General features: G+C 45.3%; 1 protein-coding gene across 1 annotated transcript in view; it reads left to right on the top strand.

The window, feature by feature from the left end:
• The first annotated feature begins 612 nt into the window (after window positions 1-612).
• cyp26b1 (cytochrome P450, family 26, subfamily b, polypeptide 1) overlaps window positions 613-11,774 on the top strand; it is a 37,117-nt gene continuing 25,955 nt past the window's right edge. Inside the window, exon 1 of the mRNA XM_085152808.1 lies at window positions 613-1,931. Within this exon, the coding sequence (XP_085008934.1) occupies window positions 1,728-1,931 (204 nt within the window). The 5' untranslated portion in view covers window positions 613-1,727. The remainder of the gene's footprint in view (window positions 1,932-11,774) is intronic.

Genomic DNA, 11,774 nt, shown 5'->3' with positions numbered 1-11,774 from the left:
GTTCTGTAAATAAAGTCAGCATAAATCAGATCCACGCTGTTTACATCAGTTCTGTTTGACACTAAAACACTCGAGAGCTCGGTGATTCAAGTTTTGACATGCGCAACAGAAAGAAAAGAAGCTCGCTCCAGACAGCCTGTGCGTAAAGACGCGTCTCAGAGTAAACACGCAGCTGAGAATCACGTTTTCAAACAAACGCGACAGGATCTGTTAACAGTTTGGACTCTATCGCTTCTGTAGAAACACAAAGAGGTCTCATCAGTCCTGATGCAGGTGACTCGTACTATAGTGCGCACGTCCTGCACGGAGACACAAGTCAGAACTGCGAGCCTTGTTCCCCCCTCTCTCACTGTTCCTCCCGTTGGCACCCCGCCAGGTCCAGCACGCTCCGAGCCTCTTCTCCTCTTGCGCCGCTTGCTGCTCACTTTACACCACCCCTTCTCCTGAGAGGGGAGAGAGAGAGAGTGGGAGGGAGGATGGAGAAGGGGGTGCCCCCGAAAGAGGTGGAGCCGAGCGGAGGGAGGGAGCAGGGGAGTCTCTCTGCCGACGCTGGAGTGAGGTAGAGTTGGGTTGGAGGGGGGCGACGGGAGCCCTTGGCCGCCTATTCGCCTTCCAGTTGCCTCCACGCTATATAAACACTCATTGGTGCCTCTGGCTTGACGCACACACACTCCTTGCGCACGCATGCACAATACACACACTGAGGGTGACTTGTATAGGCAGCCAGAGAGCGAGAGAGAGAGGAGAGAGAGCGCTCTAAGAAACAGAAAGGTACACAGAGAGGAGAGTGGACGTCAGAAAGTAAGAGAAGGAGAAGGAGGACGGCAGCTCCTGAGCATCTCCTGCGCACCCACGCATCCCTGTACGCTCACGGATCTTAAACATTTCTACTCCTCGTGTTTGCGCCACAGAGACGTGACTTTTTAATGCAAAGACGCTTTTTGATTTTCTCTTTAAAAATTATTTGAAGGAGACGCGATTCCTGGAAGAGTTTTCGTTTATTTTTTTTCCTCTCTCACCTTAAACCAACTCTTTCCATCCCTCGAGAAGTTTTAAAAAGTAAAAAGCCCTCGTCAGTTCCAGGGCTCGGCTTCACTTTTTCCACGTGTCCCTGGGAGTCCCGGCGTTTGAAATAAACGTGTCACCTTAGAGATCATTTTTTTCTTTTTCTTTCTTCAGCAATTTTTTCCATGTCCCTTTTTTCTTTTTAGTCAGTAATTCACAAACGAGACTAAAAATGATATTTCAAATATCAGGACAGACCCCAGCCAAGAGAATTCCGTGTCCTCAATGTTTCAATCATTAAAACAAAACGAGTTTTAATAGTTTCACTTTCCCCCCCCCACACTTCATAAGCTGAGGCGTGATCCTGAAGACTCGAGGAGCTCACCTGTAGCGTCTCTGCCCAGTTCAGCCGAGCCTGATTCGCACCTCTGAGGCACAGAGACGCCACTTTGTGACTGTTTTAAAACACAGACCCACGAAATCAGAAAGGAACTTTACACACTTCATTCATTCTCACAGCAGAGCAGCCGCTGCCTCCTGATACCTCCAGTGCGCGTAAAAAGAGCGCTGCGCTATTTTACGCAAAAAAGAACTTTGAAAGTTTGACGAAGATTTACTTTGCCCCCTTTTTGGAGCACAAAAACAAAGTTTCAGCGCATCTTTGTCCAAAGTTTCTGAAAGTCGACCCCAGTTCCGCAGAGATAACCGGGCTCTCCATCACCATGCTGTTCGACACTTTCGACATCGTCTCCGCTCTGGCCACTCTGGCCGCTTGCCTGGTGTCCATGGCCCTGCTCCTCGCCGTGTCCCAGCAACTGTGGCAGCTCCGGTGGACGGCCACGCGGGATAAAAACTGCAAGCTGCCCATGCCGAAAGGATCCATGGGCTTCCCCTTCATCGGCGAGACCTGCCACTGGCTCCTGCAGGTAAGAGCGCACTCTGGGCAGGGAGCGAGGGAGGGAGAGGGGATGAGTTTGGTGGAGGGAGACAGAATCTGGGTCAGCGCCGGTCTCCGTGTCTGTGAGGTGATATCAGTCTCATCTAATTATTTATTCCTCCCCAAAGATCGTTTTGCGCTTTTTTTATTGACATCTTTAGTAATTTGTGCAAACATCTGCGCCTTTTTTTTTTACCAACCACATTTTTGTTGTTTGCAAAGGGAGAAAACTCATTTAAAAAACACCAGAGCGCAACTTTTTTTTTAAGCCTCACACTCGTTCTTTTATAGCCTTTGTTAATTGGACTCCATATCCCATAATGCACAATGTTACATTAACTCAGAAACTCATAAATATCGAGATTCTAAAACAAAAACCCCCAAAACTGATCTGCTGCTTCATCTCCATCCTGCGCGAATGGGATGCACAGTGAACACGCACACACAGAGGAGAATCAAAGAGTTTCGCTTCATCTTTTATTAGTTTACAGCCCTGAAATATCTCTCCCCGCACTCCAGCAGTGGCTCCGCACAGACTCTTCTTTCCCCTCATTATCTCACACAGGAGCGCATCAGCCAGTCGCGGCGCGACGTCACAGTCTATTGATCACATCTGATACGGTGGCGAGTCCAGGCTGAGTCGTGGGGACTCATGTCTCTGACAGAGAAGGAGGACACTCGTGTCCACAAAGAGATTCTGTTTTGTGCTGATTGTTCTGAGAAGGAATGAAAAAAGGGAAGTTCTGTGTAAAAGGGTTAAATCGAGGGTAAAGTGCAGTCTCTGGACACGCTCTCCTCCTCCTCCTCCTTTTCTTCTTCTTTTTTAAAATCTTGGTTGCATTCCGAAAGGTTCCCGAGATTGGTTCAGTAGATTGGTCAGAGATTCCTGCAGAAAAAAGAAAAAAGGAAAGCCCTGCACCATGCGTAGTATTGATCCAGCTTACCAAAACTCAATCGGTAAGATGCGTCACTGTCTAACCCCCCCCCCCCCCCCCCCCAGCATCCACCCATATCAATAAAATTTGCAGATAATTGTAATGTTTGAGGCTAAAAATGAGACACTTGGACCAGTGAGTGATAGGAGATCAGGGTGCACGTGAGTGCCGCTACTGAGGACTCCCGGGAGCGCGCCAGCTGAGGGGACAGCTAATAAAACAGACAGAAGAAAAAGAGAGACAGGAGGGAAAGGGAAGCCAGGCTCGACGAGCGGAGGCACGTTGGCCGCGTGCGGGGCTTGAACTCGCGGTGCTCCTCTGCGTTACATCTGACACCGAGCGAGACGCGTTCCCGGAATGCAAGCGGGAACCACGGCCAAGTTTATGGTGAGGGGAGGGGGGAGGCATGTCAGTTAGAAGGAGGAATAAGAGGCTGTCTGTACTTATGAGGACCCCGCGTCCCCACAAGCAGGGCTCAGACCTGATTTATAACCTTAAAGTGAAGTTTTAGAACAGCGCATCAGGAGAGGTGGGCGGGTCGATCCTAATATCAATCGTATGCTGGTATTGGTTTAGGATCATTCTTGTGTTGCCTGTCATGCCCGTTTCATTTATAGCTTATAGCACATTTAAAGAACAGAAGTTGAGCCAGAGCGCTTCATAGGCAGGCACATCTACATTCAAGAAACACCAAATGCTGAAAGTTGTGTTTTGTTGTGTTAACTAATTATTGTGGAGAGTAAGAATCAGGGTGATTTTTTGGTTGGTAACAACTGTTCGGAATTTGCAAATTTTTTACTATTCATCTCATAAATCATGACTCGCTGCTCTCCTCTACGTGAGCTGCCTTCATCAAGTAGTAGTTTCGGCACTGGTATCAGTAATACTTGTCCTGTGTTTACAGTAGCAGCCAGTGTACCAGGAGCCATTACAGACATCTTTTTGATTATAAGAAAAAGAAAGAAGGTGCATGCACTACACTCTGTGTGTGTCCGGTGTCCAGTCCAAAGACTGTAGATAGAAGATGGATGTCTGTGACATCACTCACTGGCTGGTGAAATCCTGTCTGGAAGCCTCAGGTTGAGTACTTTGCCCGTCTCCAAGCCACAGGAGACTACACCACACCCATGCGCTAAGGAAGCCACGGCCCCAGGCATATTTTTCTCTAAATGGGAGCATAACCGACACAACAAAGGCTGCACTGATGATGATTTGAAGCGAACAATGAGGTCATAAACTGCCCAGGAAAGCGCTTAGCGAGGTCCCGGCCTGAAGAAGCACTAGCACTGTTTTCCTATAGGTTTTATTAAAACTGACTTTTCCCCCTGCTGGGCATCAGACATAAAGCTGGCTTGCGGAGGTTGACTTGGTGCTACCCAGAACATTTTTGGGGGACTGCGTTACTGCGATGTAGGTTTTTTTTTTGCTCTTCTTCTTCCTAGAGATCAACCATACTTGTTGTGGTCATCTTCTTTCTACCAATCAAAGTCTGAGCTATGTGCGGCGTCATCACCCAGAACTTCCTTCCTGTTTGAATGTTTGGTTTCTTCTTAAAGACTCAATTTTCTTTCTTTTTTGATCACTTGGGATCGTAAAAACCAACTCACGCAGAGCAGAAGCAGCATTTGGAGGTTCTGAGCATTCTGTGTTAGCTCTGTCGTCGGTCGCTGCCCACTCCTCACACTTTAGCTACACACACAGTCACCATTTGGTAAATCTGCCTGTCTGCTGCTGAATTTTTTTTCTCACTATGAGAGCGTAAAAACAGTGAAGTTATGCGCATACGCACATATACACATGGTATATTTTTACCCTGCACACACGCAGCAGCACATTTCTGTGACGGATCCATTTTAAAGCAATCTGCAGTTAGAAATAGTTCTGTGGTCACTCTGCCAGAGCCCTGTCTGCTCTCATTAGGAGCCTGAGCTTTCTGGAGCTATGGTGCCAAGCAGGAGCGCTACTGAGGCTTCACACACACACACACACACACACACACACACACACACACACACACACACACACACACACACACAGAAATAATGTACTAATCTTTTTGCACATAGACATAAATGTTTTCCTGTGCACACACATATATGAAGAGAAAATATGGTACAAAAACCACAAGTGCATGTTGATTCTGAGTTACCTTTAAACATATAATTTATAACAAACTTTTATTTTTGAGTGAAGCTGTACGGCCGTAGACTTGTAGCGTTTTTTAAAGTCATTTTTGTCTCACGTTAGATGATCTGGACACTTTGTTTTAATCACTCCACTCCTCACAATTTTAGCTGGATGCAAATGATCCCATTTCATCTTTAAACTTCTTTTAAAGTTTTTTCTGAAATATTGTACGCATGTTGCTGGGTTTCTACTTCGTTGAAGTTCGTTAACAGTTACCTTCCACAACCACTAGGGGTCACCACACCCCAAGGATCCCAGGAATATGTTTTGGTAGCTAAGACGTGAATTCAAAAACATCGGAAACACTGATAAGTCGAACCAATGAAGTTTTTAAATACATTTTTATCCTCCTTTGACAAAACAAATCTACTGTTGCTAGGTAACCAGGTAAACCTTTCTTCTGTTTTTCATGCAGTTTCTTTGGGTCGGAGCCTCATAACTTTCTTACACACACACAAACAAACCACACAAACATGTATGTGGAGCAGCCTCGCTGGACTGAATCTGGGTCAGATGAGAAGAAATGAACATGAGGCTCACACACACAGAGTAGAAGGTCCAAATGTTTTGTGTCGTCATTTTTGGCTTGCATAATTGGTCAAAAATAGCGACCAGCAGCTCAGATGGAGCTACATCAACTCACACGCACGCACGCACACACACACACACACACACACACACACACACACACACACACACACACACACACTAATGAGGTACCCTCTGCTTGCCTTCTTCTGTCTGTTCGGCTGTAATGAAGTGTCAATGACGGTGGCCAGAGTAATAACAATCCTGCAGCCCAAACACTCTCTCGCGGCTCACAGTGACGACAGCCTCCCTCCGTTTACAGCTTGCTCCTTCTTCTTCTTCTGCACCTGCACCGTTGTCTTCTTCTATGGTGGTACGGCTACAGATCCTCTGCAGGTGATGGCTGTTTCTGTTGATGGTATTTGGTGTCATCAGGTGTTTGTGTTCTTTGATGACTTGAACCCAACCTTTTCATATAGTCAACTTTTACAACATCCCAAGCAGCCTTTAAAGGCAACTTTTAATTCTTGTTTGCAGATAAATGCAGGCAAAAGCCACCAAAAGTGAGAAGTGTTCATCAGCCGTGCAGAGTTGGCAGGTTTGACTAACAAGGCTACTTCAGTTTCTTCCTCACAGCCCAAACACGTGCACGTTTGGGTTTACCGGTCATTCCTAAATGTCGTCTGGCAATCCTCACCTGGATAAGCGCTTAAGAAGCTACATGGATGACACCGATGCTCGGTGAGGACAAATAAGTAAATACAGAAGTCTGAAGTAGGAGGTGGATGTGGAGGAAAACCTTCAACATGACGAAGCATCACTGGGCAAGATACTGAGTTTCCACTGATGCATTCATCAGAATGTGAGTGTGAAAGGATGAATGAAGGCTGTAGTAAGAAAGCGCTTTGGTAAATGGACTGATTCATATGCAGTGCTTCTCTGTTCTACCTGAGCACTCAAAGCCCTTTGTACAACATGCCTCATTCACCAATTCGTACAAGCAATTTTTTCATTTTTTTCTAGAGCAACCTGTTACCTTACTCAAGGGTGTTTCAGCATATCTAGACAGGGATCAAACCGCCAACCTTCCAATTAGCAGATGACCTGGTTTTACCTCCTGAGCTGCAGCCAATCCCAAACAGAGCAGAAAAGGACTATATAAATACGGCTCCTTTTGTTGCTTTGTCGCTGGCGTTAGGGAAAAGGGCAGTGTTTGGGTTTAGACGCCTCTTTTCTCAGCGTTGAACAAAACTTACGTATCTCCTCTTCAATAAGCTTATTCTTCATTTGCCTAATCAGCATGGTGGTCATTTCACGGTGTCCTGTACCAGCAACCATGCTATCTATTCACGGCTGTGCCAGGCATGTGGGGGGACGTGTCATGTTGTCTGCTGGAGCAATATGTGAAGCTTCTGGCTCCTGACCGAACGTCAGCATGTGAGGAGCTGGAAGTGAGGACGGACAACATGCAAAAAAAACCACTGGATTTAAAAAGAATCAAATGCAATGAAACTTAAAAAAAGATTGTTGTTAAAAAACAATGTTTCCTACACTTTTTTAAAATTGGGAACAATTGTACAAATTTTAACAGAGATTCACAGATTCGTTCTGCAAAATCAGGAGCTTGCAATTCACGATCTCGACAAATTGTCATCATAAAACTCAAAATTCAGTCGTATACGACGCAAGATTCTCTCATGCTGACGGCAGACGACCACCTCGAAGCTCCTCTGCCTCGTAGCGCATGTGAGGCCTTTTGTTTTTTAGCCGAATTGCTCCTTTAAGCAGCTCAGACAGAGGGGGGATTGTGAGGACTGGTGGCTTCATCTATAGTAGGTTCCATTACTGCGGTCCAGCCCGCTGTGTGCTGCATAGCTGTGGTTACACAGTCCTGAGGCGCACACACACACACACACACACACACACACACACACACACTCAGAGTCTTTCCATTTGCTGTGTTGGTCTGTGTGTGCATAAAGTCATATAACATGCAGCAGGCGCACATATAGAGTACGATGATGTAGAGCACATGCAAAGACACAATTAATTGGCCACACATGCACAGCAGTGTGTGAGCACACACAGATCATAAACCCACTTTTTCTCTCTGTCTTTCTTGTGTGGCGTGGCAGGGAGCTGGCAAGTGCATGTTCACTGGGTAAGAGATACATAGTTCACTGAGCGGACACAGGGGGTAAAAGTGTTAACATTCAAGGCAGGACCCTTGAACCGCCGAGGACGCTTCTTCTTCTCACACCCCGCTAAACTGTGTTCAAGCTCCTCTCTGTTTTTCGTTTTTTCGTTGTATTTTTTCCCCGTTTTTTCAATTTTCTTAAATTTAACAATGAAAAAAAAACACCCTCCTGTCACCGTCTTGTGTAAATATAGTCGACTTTACATTTTGAGTGCATTTAATGATCGTCTGCGTGATTCGTGATATAATTCCCCCCCCAACTTTTCAGTCCCGTAGTGCTGCTTCCCTGCAGCCTTCTGTTTTTTATCTTCTTCAAATATCTGAGGCATTTCTAACTGTCTGGATTTCAGTTTTTCAAAAATAGCCTCACCTAATTTTTTCCCCCACTCTTTCTCTGCTGCCTCCTCGAGCCTTTGCTTCTCTACGTCTTGCCATTTTCTTGTTTTCCCCCAATCAATAATGACATTTTTCATCACTATTTTTCTTCTTCCTTTTCCCCCCTCACTCTTACATCCATCCTTCCATCCATGCCTCCCTCCTCCCTCCTCTTGTACAGATTAGCAGGAGGTACTGGCAGCAGGTCCCTTGCCCCTTCTTTCACCCCGAGAACACACTGCTCCCTCCTTCAACACTCTTGTCCTGGGCCGAGTATAGAGGCCAGTGTTAATCTCCCTTTCTCAATGAGTGTGCGTGTGTGTGTCACTATTTTCAGCAGCGGCTTGATCTACAGTTGGTGCTATAATGAGTATTTGGTGCTTGTAAATGGGACCAAGTCAAGCAGATCTTTCCAGAAGAAGATAGAGAAGCAGTGCAAACGAGATCCTGTTTGGGTTCCAGTCGCGAAGTCAAGTTCAGGCTCAGAGGTCGCAGGAGAAAAGTGGCGTGATGCCTCTTGTAAAAAGCTTCCATCACTCAGCGAAATGAGAGTTAACTCTCTGGACAACAATGGAGGAACAGGACGTGTCAGATGGCAGCTGCTAGGAGGATCAAGTCCTTGTTGGTTTTGGTCATTTAGAAGGAAAAAGAGGGAATATCAGCTGAAGGATATTGGTGGACTTTCACACGGTGTCTGTGTTGGCTTGTAGTTGGGGTGCGTCTGTGTGTCAGGGTATTAGCTCGGGTCCCCGGGGTTAGCGCTCAGAGAGTTTTAAACAACCATAATCTCCCTTTCTATAATGTCCCCGGGTCAGGGGCCAAGCCTCTCCCTCTCTCTCCCACCCGCTCCCTCTCTCTCCTGCTCGCTCGCTCTATTCTCCTCGTTTTTTGGCTGAACTATCCGTAGCCCTTTTTCCCTTAATCCGTCCTTTCTGAAACGAGCACCCATCCCGATCTCCCCACCTCCTCCGCCACGCTCAGTCCCCTTTCACACTTTCTCCCCCCTTCTTTAACCCCCCACCTTCATTCTTTATCTTTCCTCCTCTCCTCTTACCTTAGTTTCCTTCCTTCTCTTCTTTCTTCCACCCCACTCCCCTCATTCCTAACCCTTCTTCTTCTCCTCCTCCTCTCGGTGTCTCTCTCTGATGTGGTGGCGTGACTGCAAAGGGACGGGGGTTCATTGTCAAGTTGAGGACCTATCGCACCATTCAAACGCACAAACCCCCCCTCGCACACACACACACTGGCTCCTTGGTATCTCTGGCACCAGCTGAATGATTGACAGTTGAAAAGAGAGAAGGAATTCCCTTGCAGCCTTTGACCTCGTTTCCTCTGCCTCGCACTTCCACAGTTATTCTCGCAGCATTTTCACTTTTCATTTTTTAACCTTTGATTTAGATAAAAGTGGGTTTTTTGTATGTGTCTGTGCGTTTCCAGACTATATATTCTCCCCTTCCTATCAGTCAAGCATCATACGGACAGAGATCTTGTGAATGTTTTTGCTTCTTCGCCTGTGACATTTGTGGGTTTTAAATTCTCTTTTTCTCACTTCTAGTAACGTTAGCGCATCAAGCTAACCGTGAGCTACCTCACATCGCTTCACGTCGCCGTTTGCGTCTTAAAGTTTGCCTTTTAACAAACTGCAAAGACTTGAAGAGGAGGGTCAAGGCCGGCACTCAGTACCTGTCATTTCTTCAGTTAGAGAGAATTAACAGTCAGTAAACTCGTTGTTTCCTCGTACATTTGTTTCGCTTGCTTCCCCTTTAGCACCGATGTCCAACCGTACTGCAGTTTCACGGTACCTGTGTACAAATATGTCTGTGCAAAGACAATAAAGAGTTAAAGTCTGATGGATATCCATTCCTCTCAGAAATTCCCGGTGTATCAGATACAGCACAGATAAATGCAAGTGCAACGCTTAAGACAATCACACATTTACATTTTAACAAGAAACGCCACCGACAGAGTCCAACACAATGACAGCAGCACGCACGCACCTCAGAAAGCGTGACCCGACCGTCCCCAGCCCTACACCACCGAGGCAATGTCCTACATTTTGATTGGCTCCATTTTAGCAAAGTGAACACACATGCACGTTTCACAGGGATTTTGGGGTTACAAAAAAAAGCTACAAGGACAGAAAACGGTAATTCGTGAATGCACGAAGACAATGAGAACAATCGTAGCTCTGTCCATCACACGATCGATACTGTGACAAACCTAACATGTACAGTTTGCTTTCATTTTTAAAAAATATCGATACTGAAATTTCTGACTATATTATTACTGACGTGTCTCACGTCCCATACAAACATACTCTTTGTTGGAAACCAGCCGCCTCAAATGTGTTGAAAGGAGCCGTGATTAAAAGCGTCAATAAAACAAAACAACCGAGCAACCGCAAACCCCGAATACGGTAAAAAGGAGGCGAGGCTGAAGCCGGATGTGGTCAACAAGTTCAATCTGAGCTTTCTTAAGTTTGTTAGATGTAAGGTTAATATTCAAGTTATTATATTTAACTTACATTTTTAAATTAAAAACAAAAGGCAAACAGCTTCTTTTGATAAGTATTTAAAATAACGACTCGCGTTGGTAAATGTACTGCTTTACTACAAATTGTTTTTTCCAAAGTAAAACGTTTACTGTCAATGTCACTGTGTAAAATATATTTTGGGGCTCATACTCGGCTTTCTTGTAAAATGTTAGTGCACGCAGCTCGATTAAAGAAAACGTTTAAAGCATTTTAAAGTGTGAGCCTGCTAACAAAGCTGTAAAGTGACTGGAGTTTGATGTGAAAAAACGACTTTTTAACCATTAATTTAGAAACTATAAAGATTTTTTTTAAAACACGGATGCGTTTAAATCACAGAAAATAAATGCAAAGCAAGAATTTAGACCAAAGTCTTCAGGATGCACTCTTTCTTCCTGGTAATTTAGCAGAAAATGTCACAAAACAACACTCTTATGAGAACGTCTAAATCGGAGTATAGCGTCTGTGTATGTCGACTGCATCGTGTGCACTTTACACCGAGTTAATAAGTCAAACATTTTCATTCAAGGAAACCTTCAACTGCTCTGGCAATGCCTTGAAAAAGATAGATGTAATTTATATATTTAATAGATCCCCCAAAACATCAAGTTTGGGTTCACTCCCTGAAGTTAATTTGAAATATTTGCTCTTGCTATATCAGCTGCTTTATCTCTTTACACAGTAAAGCTTTCATCTCCCTCATTTTTCTCTGCAGCTGGTAAAAAATCTTCCCCCGGTTTGTTGGTGAATTTCCTACAACTGTCTGTTTCTCTACTCCGTCTAACCATCACCCCAATATTTGTATTTCATAGACTCTCTAAATATACACACTTATACACAGACACACTTACTCTCACTGTCTCTGGTCAGCGAGCCAGTGTGTGTGTGTGTGCGTGGATTGATCTGAGTAAACATAATTAGCTGTGTTTTTTTGTCTTGCCCTAATAAAAGACTCATTTGTTGGACATTTCCACTGCACTACAAAGAGGACATTTATAAGCCCGGGCCCAGGTTCGCCCCCAGGCCAACCCCAACAGAACAGACGGGGGTATTTTTAGCACGGCCGGCGAGCTAGCAGGG

The sequence above is a fragment of the Neolamprologus multifasciatus genome, chromosome 3 (assembly GCF_963576455.1).
Source record: "Neolamprologus multifasciatus chromosome 3, fNeoMul1.2, whole genome shotgun sequence".
NCBI lineage: Eukaryota > Metazoa > Chordata > Actinopteri > Cichliformes > Cichlidae > Neolamprologus > Neolamprologus multifasciatus.
The sequence above is the reverse complement of the archived record's forward strand: the minus strand, read 5'-3'. Positions and strand labels throughout refer to the sequence as shown.